At 41.8% G+C, this 20690-nt stretch overlaps 1 protein-coding gene across 4 annotated transcripts in view; it reads left to right on the forward strand.

Annotated features, from left to right (window-relative positions):
- The window catches only part of nostrin (nitric oxide synthase trafficking), a 52191-nt gene extending 33100 nt beyond the window's left edge, over window positions 1-19091 (forward strand). For all 4 annotated transcript variants that reach the window (XM_039757544.1, XM_039757543.1, XM_039757546.1 and 1 more), the window contains 7 exons: window positions 2232-2357; window positions 2748-2856; window positions 7096-7184; window positions 9652-9777; window positions 15208-15436; window positions 17353-17436; window positions 18665-19091. In XM_039757544.1, the coding sequence (XP_039613478.1) occupies window positions 2232-2357; window positions 2748-2856; window positions 7096-7184; window positions 9652-9777; window positions 15208-15436; window positions 17353-17436; window positions 18665-18801 (900 nt within the window). In that variant the 3' untranslated portion in view covers window positions 18802-19091. The remainder of the gene's footprint in view (window positions 1-2231; window positions 2358-2747; window positions 2857-7095; window positions 7185-9651; window positions 9778-15207; window positions 15437-17352; window positions 17437-18664) is intronic.
- Window positions 19092-20690: the final 1599 nt, after the last annotated feature.

Genomic DNA, 20690 nt, shown 5'->3' on the forward strand with positions numbered 1-20690 from the left:
TGAGATGACAGACGGTGTTGTGGGGATCTCCTCCCAGATCTGGACCAGGGCATCACTGAGCTCCTGGACAGTCTGAGGTGCAACCTGGTGGCATTGGATGGACCAAAACATAATGTCCCAGAGGTGTTCTATTGGATTTAGGTCAGGAAAGTGTGGTGGCCAGTCAATGGTATCAATTCCTTCATCCTCCAGGAACTGCCTGCATACTCTCACCACATGAGGCCAGGAATTGTCGTGCACCAGGAGCCACTGTACCAGCATAGGGTCTGACAATGGGTCCAAGGATTTCATCCTGATACCTAATGGCAGCCAAGGTGCCTTTGTCAAGCCTGTAGCGGTCTGTGTGACCCTCCATGTATATGCCTCCCCAGACAATCATTAACCCACCACCAAACTGCTCATGCTGAATGATGTTACAGGCAGCATAATGTTCTCCATGGCTTCTCCAGACCCTTTCACTTCTGTCACGTCCTCAGGGTGAACCTGCTCTCATCTGTAAAAAGCACAGGGCACCAGTGGTGCATCTGCCAATTCTGGTATTCTATGGCGAATGCCAATCGAGCTGCATGCTGCTGGGCAGTGAGCTCAGGGCCCATTAGAGGACATGGGGCCCTTGGGTCACCCTCATGAAGTCTTTCTGGTTGTTTGGTCAGAGACATTCACACCAGTGGCCTGCTGGAGGTCATTTTGTAGGGCTCTGGCAGTGCTCATCCTGTTCCTCCTTGCCCAAAGGAGCAGATACTGGTCCTGCTGATGGGTTATGGACCTTCTATGGCCCTCTCCAGCTCTCCTAGAGTAACTGCTTGTCTCCTAGAATCTCCTCCATGCCCTTGAGACTGTGCAGGGAGACACAGCAAACCTTCTGGCAATGACACGTATTGATGTGCCATCCTGGAGAAGTTGGACTACCTGTGCAACCTCTGTAGGGTCCAGGTATCGCCTCATGCTACCAGTAGTGACACTGACTGTAGCCAAATGTGAAACTAGTGAAGAAACAGTCAGAAAAGATGAGGAGGGAAAAATGTCAGTGGCCTCCACCTGTTAAACCATTCCTGTTTTGGGGGTCATCTCATTGTTGCCCCTCTAGTGCATCTGTTGTTAATTTCATTAACACCACAGCAGCTGAAACTGATTAACAACCCCTCTGCTACTTAACTGACCAGATTAATATCCCATAAGTTTCATTGACTTTATGCTATACTCTGATTAAAAAGTGTTCCTTTAATTCTTTTGAGCAGTATATATATATATATATACAGTATAAATATATATATATATATATATATATATATATATATAGTGAACCCGGCCCGGACACAGACAGGCGGACATGTTGTTCTTCAAACCACCACACATTTATTTACAATTATTTACAATAGTTCAATGGTCACACAGACACAAATAAAGTGCACAAACCCCAACACACGCAGTCCTGGCCACAAATGCCTTCTTCTCGGGCCGCCTCCACTCACCTCTCTTGCCTCGTCCTTCTTCCACCCGACTCTAGCCTCGAATGAAGGGAGACGGCCACTTTTATAACAGCCCAGGATGAGCTCCAGGTGCTTCCGACACTCCCCCGTTGGCCACGCCCCAGCTGCGGCGGAAGTGCTGGGGTAACAGGTCCCCAAGGCATTGGGGCGCCTCCTGCCGGTGACCACGGGCCCCTACAGGGTGGAGCTTCCATGCCCTGTACCCGTGGCTCCCAGAGTAACCAGGAAGGCGAGCCCCGCGTGATCCAGGGTGGGCGCAGACCCACATCCGGTCCCTCATGATGTCCCGGCCGGGTCATGGCCCCTGGCATCCCTGACAATATATATATTGACAATATATATATATATGCCCCAGGCATTTCTGGGGTATCTGAGCTTGGTGGATAATGCTTGTTTCGCTACATTAAAGATCATTGTTTAGATCTTCCTGTTTTTTAAAATCCTTATTTTCGATTGTGTTTTGACTTCTGACTTCTTGACTTCTGCTTTTGGCTTTTGAACAAATCTTTGACTTTTAATTCTCCTGGCCATTTTCATTTTCTTTTTACTCTAACTTGAGAGTCAGTATAGTAACGGCAGCGACTGGTTTACTTGATTTCTTCTATCCATCTCCCAATCCCCTATGTTTATTCATTCATTAGGCTCACTATAAAGAGTTAGAGTAACATGAATATCTCTTCTTCTACCTGTCATCTATCTAGTGCAATCAGATGATATATGTGTGTTCAATGTGTCTCTCAGTTCTATAGACAAATAGATCAAGAAGTAAAGAAGATGGATGTTGAAAAAGATATCCAGACCTTAGTGGAAGAAACAGCCTTTATGGAAAGAGACAACAAAGCAGAATTCCTGCTGGCAGATTATTTTGTAAGTTTTTCTTCATTGTGTCTTTCCTTGTAATTTTTTGTGTTAGACTTAAGTGTGATGGTGAGGAGAGACTTGATTCATTAGGATGAAGCAGAGTGTTAGTGGACTTGACTGCATGTTGTGAGGGGGTTTTATTTGGTTGGCTAGGTTCACTGGGATGGTGTTGTGTTTGGTGGAATGGGGTAGATTATAGTTGAGTTTAGTCGGTTGGGTTGAATGAGATGGCATTAGTGGGTTTGGGACTTCAGTTTGATGGACTGAGTCCAGTAATCCCTGACTATATAAAAAATTAAAATGAGAAGTGACCATTGAGGGCTTCAACCAGGACTTCATCTCTTGTTTGTCACTTTCTCTGGTCATCTACCCAGCATGTGACTGTTGTTTTCACAGGAAGAAGATATGAAGAATGGGATGAACTTAGAAAGAAGAAAAAACTCCATTGGGAAGAAGCTTCAGAGATTATCCGAAAACCTGGTGAAAGCCAGAAAAAACAAGGAAGGTATGCTGGGTCCCATTGGCAGAAGTCCCTTCACATACACAAGTTGATGGCATGTGTGTTATTGCAATATTTCCCTCTACTTTCCCTTTACCTAGAGGTAAGTGTACTCATCAGGTTCGTTACCGGGTTGGTCTACTGTCGGACCTTAAGATTGACACACACACACATAGATATATGCATACACACAGAAAATCAACAGTGCCCTATGAATGACCCATACACAGCTGGTTAACCTTTTGGCGCTTTAAACTATTCAAGTGCCTTAGGAATAGCACAGCCTGACGCTCTTCTGGTACTTCAAGAGACTTACTTATTGTCGGCACACACAACATACGATGTTTTAAATATATCTCAGATGTAAATATTACTTTAGTCTCTAGGAATACATTTAAACATAGAAAGGCTCAACATCCTTGGCTATAGGCCATTTATCAACCAAGAATGCCTTACTTTACATACTGTTCCCTACTTTTGAGTGGAGCACTCACCCTTAGCCTTAATAAATCTCACAGCACAGAGTTTATGGCAAACCTCTGGCTGCACCAGGTGATCAAAGAAATCTACCTTATTACTTCAATCACTCTAGACATGAAGACAAAGCATAAAAAGTTAAAAAGCAGTGTGATATTTACTACATGAATAATAATACCAAATAGAAAAAAAGAATAATAGAAAATAAGATTGATAGTAAAGTTTGAATAGATATAGTCTTTAGAAAAAGCTTACGAAAAAGTAAAGATGTCAAGGACGAATGTCACAGGTGGCTTGTAAACTCGCACTCATAGTTGTTTATGAAAGTCTTTGCTGATGATAAGGTCGAAACGGCTGCACGGGACGCCCTCTTCTGAAGTTGCTCTGTTCTCTTCTGATGTCGCTCTTCAGACAAGGCATCTTTATATATAATACGCTACCGTGGCTGTTCGTTTGTCTCTCCAGATTTTCAATTACCTGTAGTTTGCAAACCGTTTAATCTTTTGACTTGAAATTTGGTATACATATACTACGTGACATCTACTATCTGCTTTCGGGGTGATGACTGACGTCCGTGTGGTGCATGAGTACAAGCGCCGTTCTCATCCCTACCACCTTCGCCATCACTTCCCCTACCTCTACATATCTTAAATCAATCTTCAGGCAGATTAAAGACTTAAGTGCCAGCTTAAGTGAAAAATGAAAGAAAACATACTAAGTAATTGCAACAGAAACACTGACTTAATCAGTTTTAATGCGAAAAGAGGCCAACGAAAGAAGAGAAGAAGCGGTCCGCTGGGGTGGAGAAAAGAAGAGCTGCTCAAAAAGCAGCAAGTGCATCAACATCAGAGCAAACGAATGCTAAACATACAGAGAAAGAGTATGAAACCTATGAATGCTCAAGTCAAGTGCTGTTAGTGGTATTTATTATAAAATTATACTGGGGGGGTTTCACAAGATATGATTACTACATGCACCTGATAGGCTGGCTATCGATATGATGAATGAATTTGCTCAAACTCTTTCACCAGTTTGAATACGTCCTTTTCCCCAAGCAATAAAGTTTTTGATGTTGCTTAGTACCTGCTAGCATGTCTTCCTTTCTCAGGCTGTAAACCCATTTAGCAACTTGTCCCAGATGCCCATCATTTTGCAATGATAACAAAATCAAAAGAGCAAATTTAGGCAAAAGGCCTTACCTTTGATCCGGCTCACAGGATCCTCATTGTTGAGGACCCAAGCGGCTGGATAAGGTCAAGGGGATCCCCACGTCACCCAGCCAGATGAATGGTCATTTCTGGGGTGTGGGGCTGGACTCCGTGTCTGCCTGGAGGGATGCCAACCAGAATCCTAAGCTGTTTCGTCATGTGGTGGGTACAGCAATGCGCTGTATGAATCCATGCTCCCCACCATGACCTGATTTGGCGTGACCAGTCCAAAATCCAAATAAAAATAACCAAAAACAGAAACAAATAATGAGAATAAATTCAACACAATACTCATAATGTCTAGTTAGAGACAATCAAAAGACAACAGCAGCAGTTTGAGGCATTTGCTTACCACCCTCTTTAATCGTCAATGAAATTTGGCACCACACAAGCCCTTAAAGGAAACAAAATGTGGTTTCAATGGTCCATTAGAGACGTATTGAATAATTGTTTGGTTCTTGAATGTGACGTCCTCATCGAGAGCAGTGTGGGTAATGACAACAAACTTCCAGTCACGTCTCCTCTTATATAGCGGAAGGAACAAGGCCAGCATTGTGGGGCCAGTAGTGTCATTGCTCATCACGAAAATCATTCTTTGGTATAACTGAAGCAAAAAAGGGTCATAATAAGAATTACTCTTATTCTTCTGTGTATCTCCCATTTCAGGCCCTGGTAGTTGATCCCGCAACTTGCATGTGTGACAGTCCGACTCTGCAATAGACAATAATAACACTCCTCACCCTGAATGTAAAGTCTGTGAGCAGTCCTAGAGTAAGCACTTTGAGCACAGCAAGTGAATAATTATTATTATTATTATTATTATTAGTGATGTCATGTTGGCCCCACCTGTTGAGACTCCACCACAGAATACAAGGAATAAAGGTTTGAAACAGCAGGCCATTAATGATCTCTTGGGCACTGCCATCAGCAGTGTGTCTGTCTACAGATAGAGTGTTGACCTCATCGAGAGGTTTACTTACCTTGGCAGTGACATTCATGTCTCTGGTGACTCTTCCTATGAAGTCAGTAGACGGATTTGAAGAGCATGGGGGGTCATGAGGTCTCTGGAAAGGGGTGTATGGCACTCCAGATATCTCTGCAAAAGAATGAAGGTCCAAGTCTTTAGAGTCCTGCTGCTTCCTCTTTTGCTATATGATTGCGAGACATGGATGCTATCCAGTGACCTGAGACAAAGACTGGACTCCTTCGGTACTGTGACTCTTCTGAGAATCCTTGGGTACCGTTGGTTTGACTTTGTGTCAAATGAGCAGTTGCTCACGGGGTCCCAAATGAGGCACATTACCTGCATTGTGAGGGAGCGTCAATTGCAACACTACAACCATGTGGTGTGATTCCCCGAGGGTGATCCGACTCGCAGGACCCTCATTGTAAGACCCAAGTGGCTGGACCAGGCCAAGCAGTCGCCCACTTAACACCTGGCTGTGGCAGATAAAGGGTCATTTCCAAAGGGTGGCACTGGACTGTGAGTCTGCCTGGGGGGTTGCCAACCAGGATCCCAAGCTGTTTCGTCGTGAGGTGGGTGCGCCAACACACTGTACTGGTGTTTTTGCTCCCCAACCAGACCTGACTTGACCTGCAGCAGTACACAATATACATGAAGTAAGCAAAATTAACGTAAAAATCTGTTCCTGTGGCCACCACACGGCTACTGAAATAACCCCATTAAAGAATAAGTTTGTTATTTTTTAAGTCAAAGTTATTCTTTCACAACCATGGGATGTATTAATATGCTACGAAAAATTGTGTTCTAAAGTGAGACATGTTTTATAAATTTAAAAAATTGCTTGTCTGCTCTTGCAGCTTACCTGAGATCAGGTCCTTTAACCAGGCCCACCCAAATATCATGTAAAGACCTCCACTGATGCTGTTGGGTTGTTACTTATTGGATTTTTGGGACTTCATTATATATCTAGCTGTGTAAGCCCATGCCGTAAAAAAGCCTGGGATCCTAGAAACTATTGAAATCATCAGAAAAGAAATTGAAATGTAGAGATGTCAAGCAATTGAAAGGAACTACTCTGGGCATCTCTCTCCTAGGAGGATTCGTTTTGTTGACCTGTTCACGTCGCTTGTGTATTAGCGGCTAAGCAACTGCCTTTTTTTGTAGGTTTCGTTTTGCTGACATGCTGGCCTCGCTTGAGGGAGGAAAAGTACAAAGGGATACCGTTTTGCCGATGTTAGCGATTGAGTGACTTTGTCTTTCTTCGTAGGTGTCGATTTGCTGATGTGCTGGACTCGCTTGTGTTATTAGCGACTAAGTGAGTTTTCTGTTTCTTCGGAAGAGGATCCCTTACCTCAACTCCACCTCTCACTTCTTGGCCGGACAGACAGACACACACACTTCCACGAGTAGACGTTTATATACAGGATACTGGCTTAACACTTCAAACAGCTCACCTTGAACTTTACCCTGGAGCTACCTGGGATTTACTATTATTCTTAAAAATTAAAGACATGCCATGCCTAGTATTCAAGTTTAGAATGGCCATGGTCAAAACAAAGAAAAAATTATCTTTCTTTTTTTCCAAATACCTGACAGGGTTAGAAAAAATGATTGCTACCTACAATCAAACGCCGTCATTTTCCAATAAGGCAAACGTGGAAGAGGCTGAGCTGCACCTGGAGGAGGTGAGTTTCAGATGCCGTGAATTACATTTTCACCGATCCAGCAATGCTCCATTACGATGGTAATCAACTGCAAACTGTGACAAAACCAACCATTACATTGGACTCTCATTGCTGCAAGGAAAGTTAGATTCATTGGTTTGACCGAGATTCCCTGCCCTCATGTGAGCACTAAGGCGCACACAATGGCAAAAATGGCAGTGACATCTGGCGAGAAATCAAAGCAAATGCGAAAAGCAAAATACTCCATGGACGATGTCTTGCCTATTATCTCTGAACTGGACTATGACTTGTCGGACTCAGATTTTGATACAAGTGATCCAAATCGAATGTGAGGTTCCAGCTTCAGCTGATTAGTCCCCAGCTAGTTGTAGTACTGACAATGTTCACCAGGGAGGACTGCCACTTAACAATCAGAATGTAATGCACTGCGACCGTGACTGCCGCTGCTGCTGCCCCAGCCACGCAAAGACAGCCTGGCAGCAAGCCTGCTGCTCATTCTTGGCAAACTGGCAGCCACAGCATTCAGCAGAAGACGTTTTATGTTGATTTCTGTGTGAAACCATCGTTTTTTTGGAAAAAATATTTAGCCCTCAAAGAGTTAAAATGGAGATGGCTTCAGCAATTTTAATCAGAATTAGCATTTTGTTTTTCATCTTTTTTGTAATTCTTGTGTGTGTTTGAGGGGGCTTGTTGTTGTTGTTTGTTTTAATCGATGTTTTTAAAAGGAAAAGTAGACTAATGGACTCACTCACCCACTCATCAACAAAAACACTATTTCCAGTTTAATTAAAAAGCTGAAATTTGGTCGGATGGTACATCTAAGTCAGTAGGTATCCTCTAAGAAAAGCCATTTCGATACACTGTATAAATATTTAGGGGCGAATGAAGAGGCATGGCAAAAGCAAATGCTTGGGGTTCCAAATTGGACAAAACTCCATTTAACTGGAACAGAACAAATAAGAAAATTAGTGAAAATATGCACCTCAATGCGATTTTTAGAAAATGTAGTCCTTCTCTCAGGAATGACAAGGTCTTAGGCTCTGGCTTGGGTCTGCACAGAAGTGAGGTCAGCACTGATATGAGACGCTGCCTTCTTTTTATATCAGGCGGACGGGAAGGGCGGGTGGGCTTTCCTTTGCTTTAGTGCCCTCATGGGGCGATTTCTCGAGGCTGTGGTGGCAGCACCCCCTCTTGTCTCGGGGTGGTACTATTTACTTTAGGCAGACCTGGTAGGTGACCTTTTTGCGCGCTTGCATGACACGGTGAAAAAAAATACTACAGCTGTTGAATATGGAAAAGTAGTCAGTTAGTTAAGTTGTACTTCTGATACAACCGATTAATGACGGCGCTAAAACCGAGGCTCGCTATCTTAGGAAACTTCCTAGACAAAGCTGGTGTGGTTGGGCGGTGTATAACATGGGATCCAAAATAAATGCTGGGGTACCAACCAGGTAACCCCATTTAAATAATAAGGCAAAAATAGGCTTGATGGGTGCAACAAATAAAATACTGTGCTGCTAGACCTTCTCTATGGTGGGTGTCAGGTTTGAAGTGGAGCCCTGTTTCATTCTGTGCTTTTGTCCAAATGACATGCCATATTTAAGGGCACACCATAAATATACCTGTATAGTCCTCTGATTGGAAGGGGCCTAGTCACTTGGCCTCACTACGCAGCTTCTTTGTGCTACTGGAACAGAAAGAGATCATACCAGTAGCAACTGCACCCCTCTGGTCCTGGGGCGGTATTGTTTACCAAGGATGATCCATGAAGATGATCCTCAGATGCGCATGTGTCACACGGGATAACGCAGCTAGCATTTCTAAAATTCTAGAAATTTCCCCATGGGGCAAAGATCTATCTATCTATCTATCTATCTATCATATAGTGCCTTCACATGTCCATCTATCTATCTACCATATAGTGCCTTCACATGTCTGTCTATCTATCTATAATATAGTGCCTTTCATTATCTATCTATCTATCTATCATATAGTGCCGTTCATATCTATCTATCTATCTATCTATCTATCTATCTATTATATAGTGCCTTTCACATGTCTGTCTATCTATCTATCATATAGTGCCTTCACATGTCTATCTATCTATCTATCTATCTATTATATAGTGCCTTTCATATCTATCTATCTATTATATAGTGCCTTTCCTTTCTATCTATCTATTATATAGTGCCTTTCATATCTATCTATCTATCTATTATATAGTGCCTTCACATGTCTGTCTTTCTATCTATCACATAGTGCCTTCACATGTCTGTCTATCTATTATATAGTGCCTTCACATGTCTGTCTATCTATCATATAGTGCCTTTCACATATCTATCTATCTATCTATCTATCATATAGTGCCTTTCAAATCAATCAGTCTATCAGAGTTAAACATGGCTTTGTCATTAGTCATGCACTCGACTTATTTCAGCTTCAGTTCATGAGTTTCACTTCCGTCCAGGTCAGTCTGAAGATAGACCTCTTAGAAGCAAACTACTACAAACTGATGGAAAAAATGGCAGAATCAGAAGGAAAACCCAAGCTCCTGCATCATTACAGTGACAGCATCTTAAAATGGAAAGATAAGGTAAGCAGAATAAATTGGGGTTCAAAATAGTAACATGAAATGCTACTGCAATGGGCATCTAAGTGTTAAGAATTACAAAACCTGTTTTGACCAATTATTTCAGTTCATGGGACTTTACTATTTTGAAAACTGACGTGAAAAGCCAAGCAAAAATGACACCTTTTATTGGCTAACTAAAAAGATTACAATATGCAAGCTTTCGAGGCAACTCAGGCCCCTTCTTCAGCCCTTGAAAGCTTGCATATTGTAATCTTTTTAGTTAGCCAATAAAAGGTGTCATTTTTGCTTGACTTTTCACTACATTCATAATGGTTATCACGGTACAGTACACCATAGTACTGAAAACTGAGGTTTTAAGCTTTGTTTTCATTTATGTGTTTTAATTTTATTTCCTTACATAACATACAGCATATTCATATTTTTCTGCTTAATTTTTAACTGCGTGGCACCACCATTTAAAAATCTCTGTGGACGGATAATGGGTTGCTAAGAGCCCTTGTCCGGTTGCTAAGGACTGCCTGCCAAGAGGCACCACAATTCACGCCACAAACACTCGCTTATTCACTTGCTTATTCATTCCAGCACAGCACCATTAGTCCTTTAGGTTCTGGCATTCTGGTTTACAATTTTGTGTTTCTTGAAACATTACCAAGTCCTAGTCCTGATGGTTTACCTTTTCTTTTTTCTTTTCATTTCTAATAAGCTTTTTTCATGAAAAATGTTTCTTTATTGAAATACAACATGATTTGACTGAGGTGTTTAATATCTTAGTGTTGGTCGTCGTAATTCTGGAATGGGCGGTGGGAGGGCTGTGGAACTCTCGGACAGTTTAAATCATAATGAATTGTAAAAGGTTCTGTAGAGAGACAGTAAGGAGCCACCTGAGGTCTAACTGCCAGGGGACACTAAGAGACCAAACGAGGGACTGAACTGATGAAGACAATGAGAAATGCTCACTACGTATTGTGAGCTCCCCAAAGCACTGAAGGGTAGCAGGTAATAGCAATGGTGTCCTGAGGAGAACACATTGGACATCTTGCTGGATACATTATTTTTGTGTAAATAATTTTTTCTGTTCATTTTTGAATATTCCTAAAGGTTTTCTGTAAAGGAACAGACACATATGTGTGTTTTAGATTAATTTTTTATTTAGAACAAGTATTATTTTTAAGTGAATCACACCTCCATTTTAGACTCTCTACATTTCCTTGGTTAGAATGCACTGCAACTTTGTTAATGAATGACTCCCAAGAGCCTCTGTGTGCCATGTCATGAAGGCTCCACTATAAAACACAGCACAGCTCTCTGTCCAAGATTACGGATTTAAACCTGTAGCAGCATTAGTCGTGAATTCATGTTAAGTATTCTTATTAATGACACAAATCTCAATTCGGTTCATAGTCTTAGTGTTTTGGCTCTGGTGACACTCTCCTAGTTTTGACAATGACTCCCACCATTGTTTGTCTTGGCTGTGCTCATGGTTTAGCCCCCTGGATTTTGTTTTCGACAGCTATACTTTGGTATTATGGCTAGCGGGAAACGTAAACCTAAGAGACTTTTAACAAATATTATACCTGTGACTGACACCTTAATGACATTATAGAAATAAACAAAATTTAACAAAATGACAGTAGATGAAGACACATGTGAAAATTCAGAAAGATGAGCACCAATACCTGTTATAGTGACCTGTAGCTTTGAAATGCATTTGGATGCTCAGAACAAGGCAGAGCAGCCATTGATTCCTTTGTAACTCTTAACAGTTCGTATTTAACTTACTTTTTGTATTATTTTTATAATGTTAAAAAATAACTCTCATATGAAAATGTGGCCCTGACCAAAGTCGTCTCACCTCCTTATCCCACCTGCCGACCTTGAGGGAAGATCACGGGGGGCCAGACAGAAGAAATAGAGAGGAGACTTTAGGAAGCCTTCTTTAGAAGATACATATTCGGAATTAAACATGTTTAAGTTCTATTTATTTCAGAAAAAGACTTACAATTACTATAATTTCCATATACCACTGCAGGAACTCCCCAGTGATACTTTGATGTGTATATCATCTGGCTTTCTTTTAAGCAAGACAGGAACTTAAAGAAACCTTACAACATGAATGAGTCAATTTGCACTGAAATATTCAGATGAGTCTGTGAGACACGAATATTGAAATGAGTCTGTGACGCGTGTGAGTGTTTGAATATGTCTGTTGGGTATAGAACAATGTTGACATGAATCTGTGACACATCTGTGTGTTCGAATAAGTCTGTAAGGTAAAATAATGTATTAAATGAATCTGTGATGCATGTGAGAGTTCAAATATGTCTGTAGGGTAAAACAATTTTGAGATGAGTGTGTGACACATCTGTGTGCTTGAATAAGTTCTGTCGGGGCAAACAATGTTGAGATGAATCTGTGACGCGTGTGAGTGTTCAAGTTAGCCTGCAAGGTAAAACAACGTATTAAATGAGTATGTGACGCGTGTGAGTGTTTGAATATGTCTGTTGGGTATAGAACAATGTTGACATGAATCTGTGACACATCTGTGTGTTCGAATAAGTCTGTCGGGTAAATCTATTGTATGTTGAAATGAGTCTGGTGACACATTTGAATGTTCAAGTTAGCCTGCAAGGTAAAATAATGTATAAAATGAATCTGTGACGCGTGTGAGCATTTGAATAAGTCTGAAAGGTAAAATAATGTATTAAATGAATCTGTGATGCCTGAGAGTGTTCGAATATGTCTGTTGGGTATAGAACAATGTTGACATGAATCTGTTACACATCTGCGTGTTTGAATAAGTCTGTTGGGTAAAACCATTTTGAGATGAGTCTGGTGACGCGTGTGAGTGTTCGAATAAGTCTGTAAGGTAAAATAATGTATTAAATGAGTCTGTGATGCCTGTGAGTGTTCAAATATGTCTGTAGGGTAAAACAATTTTGAGATGAGTGTGTGACACATCTGTGTGCTTGAATAAGTTCTGTCGGGGCAAACAATGTTGAGATGAATCTGTGACGCGTGTGAGTGTTCAAGTTAGCCTGCAAGGTAAAACAACGTATTAAATGAGTATGTGACGCGTGTGAGTGTTTGAATATGTCTGTTGGGTATAGAACAATGTTGACATGAATCTGTGACACATCTGTGTGTTCGAATAAGTCTGTCGGGTAAATCTATTGTATGTTGAAATGAGTCTGGTGACACATTTGAATGTTCAAGTTAGCCTGCAAGGTAAAATAATGTATAAAATGAATCTGTGACGCGTGTGAGTGTTCAAATAAGTCTGTCGGGTAAAACAATGTTGAGATGAGTCTGGTGACGCGTGTGAGTGTTCGAATAAGTCTGTATGGTAAAATAATGTATTAAATTAGTCTGTGATGCATGTGAGAGTTCAAATATGTCTGTAGGGTAAAACAATTTTGAGATGAGTGTGTGACACATCTGTGTGCTTGAATAAGTTCTGTCGGGGCAAACAATGTTGAGATGAATCTGTGACGCGTGTGAGTGTTCAAGTTAGCCTACAAGGTAAAACAACGTATTAAATGAGTATGTGACGCGTGTGAGTGTTTGAATATGTCTGTTGGGTATAGAACAATGTTGACATGAATCTGTGACACATCTGTGTGTTCGAATAAGTCTGTCGGGTAAATCTATTGTATGTTGAAATGAGTCTGGTGACACATTTGAATGTTCAAGTTAGCCTGCAAGGTAAAATAATGTATAAAATGAATCTGTGACGCGTGTGAGTGTTCAAATAAGTCTGTCGGGTAAAACAATGTTGAGATGAGTCTGGTGACACATGTGAGTGTTCGAATAAGTCTGTAAGGTAAAATAATGTATTAAATGAATCTGTGATGCCTGTGAGTGTTTGAATAAGTCTGTTGGGTATAGAACAATGTTGACATGAATCTGTGACACATCTGCGTGTTTGAATAAGTCTGTTGGGTAAAACCATGTTGAGATGAGTCTGGTGACGCGTGTGAGTGTTCGAATAAGTCTGTATGGTAAAATAATGTATTAAATTAGTCTGTGATGCATGTGAGAGTTCAAATATGTCTGTAGGGTAAAACAATTTTGAGATGAGTGTGTGACACATCTGTGTGCTTGAATAAGTTCTGTCGGGGCAAACAATGTTGAGATGAATCTGTGACGCGTGTGAGTGTTCAAGTTAGCCTGCAAGGTAAAACAACGTATTAAATGAGTATGTGACGCATGTGAGTGTTTGAATATGTCTGTTGGGTATAGAACAATGTTGACATGAATCTGTGACACATCTGTGTGTTCGAATAAGTCTGTCGGGTAAATCTATTGTATGTTGAAATGAGTCTGGTGACACATTTGAATGTTCAAGTTAGCCTGCAAGGTAAAATAATGTATAAAATGAATCTGTGACGCGTGTGAGCATTTGAATAAGTCTGAAAGGTAAAATAATGTATTAAATGAATCTGTGACAAATCTGTGTGTTCGAATAACTCTGAAATGTAAAACTACTGTATGTTGAAATGAGTCTGGTGACACATGTGAGTGTTCAAGTTAGCCTGCAAGCTAAAATAATGTGTTAAATGCATCTGTGTGACTCATCTGCGTGTTCAAATGAGTCTGTAGGGTAAAACAATGTTGAGATGAGTCTGTGACGAGTGTGAGTGTTCAAAAAAGTCTAAAGGGTTAAACAATGTTGAAATTAATCTGTAACGCATGTCAGTATTCGAATAAGTCTGTAAGGTAGATAAATGCTGAAATGAGTTTGTGACGCATGTGACATTTATTTATATAGCACATTTTCATACAAACAGTAGCTCAAAGTGCTTTACATATTAAAGAATAGAAAAATGAAAGACACAATTATAAAACAAAATTAATCAACATTAATTAACATCGAATAAGAGTAAGGTTCAATGGCCAGGGGGGACAGAAAAAAAAAAAAAACTCCAGACGGCTGGAGAAAAAATAAAATCTGTAGGGATTCCAGACCATGAGACCGCCCAGTCCCCTCTGGGCAATCTACCTAACATAAATGAAACAGTCCTCTTTGGATTTAGGGTTTTCATGGAAGGGCTTGATGATGATGATGGTCACGTAGACTTCTGCCTTTTAATCCGTCCATCATTGTTGGAGCATCATGAAGCTTTGAGTAGGTGGTGGTGGCGCAGGCACCGGAAAAAGAAACAGAAAAGAGAGTAGGGGTCTTGTGTGTGAGTGTTTAAATAAGTCAGTAACCCCACATTTGTTCAGATGATTCTGCGGAGGGCACACGAACACTCACATGAGTCTGTAACCCATAAGAATACTTGAAGGACTGTTGTGCACAAAAATGTTGAAATGAGTGAGTAACACATGTGAACGTATGAAGGAGTGTGTAACGCACATGAATGGCATCCATGTCAGTGTTATTTGCAGTAAGTTGCACAATTGCTCAATTGCTGTATCCTTGACTAGGACCTGGAGCACAGTGTGGTGCAGATATCACGCATTGTGAAGATGAGAAAATCCCAGTCGGTGCCAAAATGTTCAACTAGAGAGCCAGCAGGGTCCAGTGTCCAGCAAGTGTCCATGTCCTGCGGCAAGTCGACAGCAGCCGGTGGGCCAAATGGAGAAGGAGCAGTTGCTTCATCAGAAGACGATCTGTCTGACTTCACTGAAGATGAAACCGATTGCCAATTGAATGGTGAGCTTTAACACAACATCTCATAATAGTTACTAGGAAATCTAAATGGACCAATTAAGCTGCACCCATAGCCAACAAAAACTTGAATTATAATCACACTTAACTTGATATTAGCTGCTCTACCTGTCAAAGCTACAAGAAATCTAAGTAATCGACGTAGACTTGAGCATTAACTTTTGCAATGCACTATATAACACACATATCTCTGTTATATGTCATTTGGTATGGGATTCATAAAAGCAGTGCTGATGTTTGTAATGCGCCATCTGTTAGAATGACAGAGACAGAGCAGCTGGACAGACACACAGACAGACGCACAGACACTTCTCATTTTATTATGGTGGATAAGCGTCTTTGGAATAGATTCCAAGTGAGCCATTGTTTATATATTTCTGTAATGCGCGTGAGTAACTTCCTCATGGTCACAAAGCCAGTCAGTGGTTCAGGCTCAATTACCACGCATCACAAGGCTTTAAATGCCAGGTCAAATGCTACTGCACTTCTGGTTGAAAACAAAGCACCAGGAATAAACCCCATAGAGGTGAGGACAACAAACGACTCTAAAACAGACAACGACTGAGCTCTGGAGCTGTGTGGCCGCCATGCTAAACACAGTGGCCATCTGTCCTTTTCCTCCATTGCACTTCTCCAGCTCCATAGCTGGACCAAAATCTGTAATTTCCATAACCCGAGTGTCCACAGTCAGGCTGGAATCTCCTGTTTCTGTGAACCCAAGGCCGAGGCTGTGTTGGGGTCTCCTTCATATACTGTCAACCTGGAACCCCCCACACCTGCCTTTCAAATTCTGTAGTTTTACCGTTGAGTTTAAGCTTTTACTTAATAACCATTATAAGACACTAGAGGTCGCTGTTGCCCCTTTCAACCCGGCAGACACACTGAACACAGGGTAAAATCACCTAGACACTATTTAATTATTCTTCCTGTTATAGTTGTGGCCTGAAGCACCTCCGCCACCATACACAGGCAATACAATACTAATAACTACTTGACATTAATAAAGTTTCTATCTATCTAAATCAACGCAAATCTCTTGTCCACACCTCCCAGCAAGCTCTTTCCTCTTCCTCCCAACTCAGGCTCCCTTGCTGGGTCTCCAACAGTTCATATAGTGTCTGACCCGAAAGTGCTTCAGATCTTCTTTCCCCGTGACTCGATAGTACTTCCGGGCTATGGAAACGTCCCCAAACCCCCGCAGCGTCTCCTGGCGGCACCCTCGTTATCCAACAGGGCTGAGAAGCCGAATTCCAAATCCCATGGTGCCCTGCAGGAATCCGGGGTAACGCTATGCTGTAGGGAAATCACCATCTGGTGTCTTGGGGGAGGCAGCCGGCCATCCGCCACACCATATTTATGTGTATTAGAGCCGCAATAGCAGATCCAGAGGATTCAGAAAGTGTTCAGAGCCATTACCATGAGGCACACTTTACTGTGTTGTAGATTTAATTTTAAATGAATACATTTGGCATTTCACCCATCAGTCTACACTCGATAATCCATAATGCTAAAGTGCAACTGTGCTTTCCTGGAGGGTATTGAATATGGTGGGGTGTTAAATCCAAAGTCCAGTATCATAGAATAAAATACAAAACATTTTGCAGTGTTACCTAACACAAATTAATCTTTGAAAATGGTAAACGTCTGTGTGTTTTTTGACCTGGGAGTTTGGTTATGTTGGTACTTTTTTGGGTTTGACTCCTGCACTTTATTTCAACAATTGATTTTTTTCCCTTTTTATCAGTTGTTACTATCTTCTCTACGTACGTCCAATCAAAGTGGGAATTGGATTACCTCAGTCTCTCTCTTTCTGATTTTCATATAGGACCTGCTTTGGATTCTGTCCTTCTTCACATTGTGCTCTCGACGCATTCCTAATCCACTCTTATATATTCAAACAGGAACTGGCACTCAGGAAATTGGCACCTGCAAGGCACTTTATGACTACAAGTCTGAAAGGGAGGACGAGCTGAACATTTGCACAGGTGAGAAAGGTTTGTTTCAATTGTTTGAAAAAGATTAAAAAAGATAGAAGTTTATTTGTCCCCAGGAGGAAATTTGGCTTTTTACAGAAACTCGATAGATAGATAGATAGATAGATAGATAGATAGATAGATAGATAGATAGATAGATAGATAGATAGATAGATAGATAGATAGATAGATAGATAGATAGATAGATAGATAGATAGATAGATAATCACACTGTGACTCATTATTACTAAAATATTATATATAAATGTCTACACGTGGAAGTGTGTGTGTCTGTCTGTCCAGACAACGTTGTTTATCCACTAATACAGAAGCGAGGCGAGCACATCGGTAAAACAAAACCTCAGAAGAAAGACAACGTTGTTTATCCACTAATACAGAAGCGAGGCGAGCACATCGGTAAAACAAAACCTCCAAAGAAAGACAACGTTGTTTATCCACTAATACAGAAGCGAGGCGAGCACATCGGCAAAACGAAACCTCAGAAGAAAGACAACGTTGTTTATCCACTAATACAGAAGCGAGGCGAGCACATCTACAAAATGAAACCGGTGCTGTCACTAACTCCTCCTCATTTTCCATCCACTGCTCAGACAGATGATTAGTGACCCAAGACAAAGCTCCACCTCTTCTGTGTCGGCACTATAAACATTTCAAAGCCACTTGAGGTGGGCGTTTATTTGAGGACCAGCTCTGGAGGTGGACAGATTGACCCCTCCACCTTGGTTTTCTTTTCACTGGTAGTATGCACATTGTTTTGCACCCTTATGTGCTATTTATCTTGCCTGTTTTTAACCACCCCAACACTTTTTAGTTTGATTTTTTTCTGGTTTTTTTTTTATTACAGAGCGGAGTAGTGACTCTAAGGCTTGGGATTTGGTTCAAGTCCCATAAACGCCAAAACGTGACTCTACTTCTTTGGGCCCTTGAGCAAAGCCCTTAACCTGCAATTGCTCTGTCCTGGGTATGAGATGCCCAGAGAAGTTCTTTTCATTTACCTGACATCTCTACATTTCAGTTTTCTTTTTGCCGATTTCGATTGTTTCTAGGACCCCCTGCTGGCTTACACAGCTAGTTATTTAATAAACAAAAATGTGATAACTCATAACTCATAACACACTGTTTCAAAGCAGTGAACGAACTCCCACCTTAATGTTACGTTTTCAAACTTGCCGATGGGGACTCGTCTCTCACGTCTCCTTTTTGTCTCCATTTGCTGCAGGTGACCTCCTCGCCGTCCACCAAAAGGGCACAGATGGCTGGTGGTATGGATCCTTAAACAGCCAGCGAGGTTACTTCCCGTCCACGTATGTCGAGGAGCTGCCACAGTTCAACATAAACAAGTCGTCAGATGCGTGAAGACCCTTGAATTGGCTTTGTGGTAGCAATGCTGGAGGATCAGCTGTGTGCATTTCAATACGCTTCTTGACTTGGTCTTCTGTGAATGCTGTTTGTTTTTTTGGGGGGGCTCGTGACCCAAATTATTTAAAATTGTTTCATTTTAATCATGTGAAGCAGTCAATCCCAGTGTGAGGGGCTGTGAAGTGTTCTTTTGTATCCGAGACCAAAGGAATTGAAAAAGCTCAGGCATACGAATCTGAAAAGAGGCAGATATAAATCTTTTATTAAACTTGTTGTCTTAAATTAAACACCAATCAAGGGTTATTTAGCAGTATTTAAATAAACGATTTGGGTTGTGGTTACTGCTGCTGTTGCCCGAACCTCAAAATGCTGGCTTCAAATTGCGGCCCGCTCACTGCCTCCATGGGGTTCTCTCCCAAAGACGTCCGGTTTAAGCTGGTACTGACCGGTCTAACCTGGCACTGCATGAGTGTGGGCACGCCGTCTGGAGGAACTTCCTGCCTTGTTGCTGATACTGCCACATTAGGCTCCATACTTATAGAGGTGGGCTTGGAAAATGAAAGAATAATCAGTCATGGAAGTAGGATGTCAGTCCACCTGCACAGCAGTCACCATAGACCACCCTAGACCAGGCCTACTCTTAATAGTCGTTGGGTTTGGGGGGGCTTAGATGTGAGTCTCAAATGACAATATGCACCTGGGGTCAGATGTCTTAAAAAGTCTGTTGTGAACAAATATGAAAAGGCCACACCCACAAGTTTTCTTCCTAAAATCCCGCCCCTGATTTCCTCCAATCCGTGCACATTTAACAGCCGGGGGTGGAACTGAAAAACACAAGAGAAACAAACTTAAAAAGGAACTGAGCAGCACAAAGACTTGACAGTGAAAGAGAATAAAAAGCCACAAGTGCTGCTCTCGGTTAAAGAGCTCAGTAACACAAGGCAACTGAAGCTTGAAGATTAATCCAGCGGCCTTTAACACCCACACTTCACAACAAGTCATCCACCTGAAGCAAAGGAGACCATCTAGGAAAAGCTTAGGTGTCGGTGAGGCCAGCAGGGGGTGCTTATCCTGTGGTCTGTGGGTGGATCCCAATGCCCCAGTGCAGCGACAGGGACACCGTGCTGCAAAAGTGGCGCCGTCATTTGGATGAGACGTAAAACCAAAGTCGTGACTCTCTGAGGTCATAAAAGATTACTGGGCATCTGTCATAAACAGTAGGGTGTATCCTGATGTCCAGGCTAAGCTGCCCACCGTGGCCTCAGTCATTCAGACCCCCTAATCATCCTGCTCTCTCTCTCACCACTTCACTAGCTAAAAGCTAATGTGTGGTGAGCATACTGGTGCAAAAATGGCTGCCATCACTTTGGTGGTGGTTGAAGAGGTGTAAAGTGCTTTCAGTAGTGATGGAAGTGCTATATAAATGTAACAAATTAATTCAGTAATGAAAACATCTGCCTATTGCATCACTCCATAGTATGATGACAGCAAATAGTTTTTACTGTGGTCTTCATATATACAGTGTGACCAGCAGGGGGCATTGGAGCCACAACACATGTCCCGGTACAATAAACAAAAAGTTTCTTTCCACAAATACTTACCAAAGGCTTCGACTGGGGAATAAACACAACACAATTCTTACTCTTCTGTTTTCCTCTCTCCTTCCACTCCTCCCGGCGAGCTTCGTCCATCCTTCACACCTGACTCCGACTCACCTGGATGAGGTTGAGCCGTTTCTTTTATTTGGGACCCAGGAGTACTTCTGGTGTTAAGGCCTAACCTGCTGGAGGTACTTCTGGGTTCAGGGCCGTTTCTGACCTATTTGGTGCCCCAAGCAAGAAAATCTGTCTCGCCCCACCGCCCCTTTCACGCCACCATACAGACAT

The sequence above is a fragment of the Polypterus senegalus genome, chromosome 6 (genome assembly GCF_016835505.1).
Source record: "Polypterus senegalus isolate Bchr_013 chromosome 6, ASM1683550v1, whole genome shotgun sequence".
In the NCBI taxonomy this organism is placed as follows: Eukaryota; Metazoa; Chordata; class Cladistia; order Polypteriformes; family Polypteridae; genus Polypterus; species Polypterus senegalus.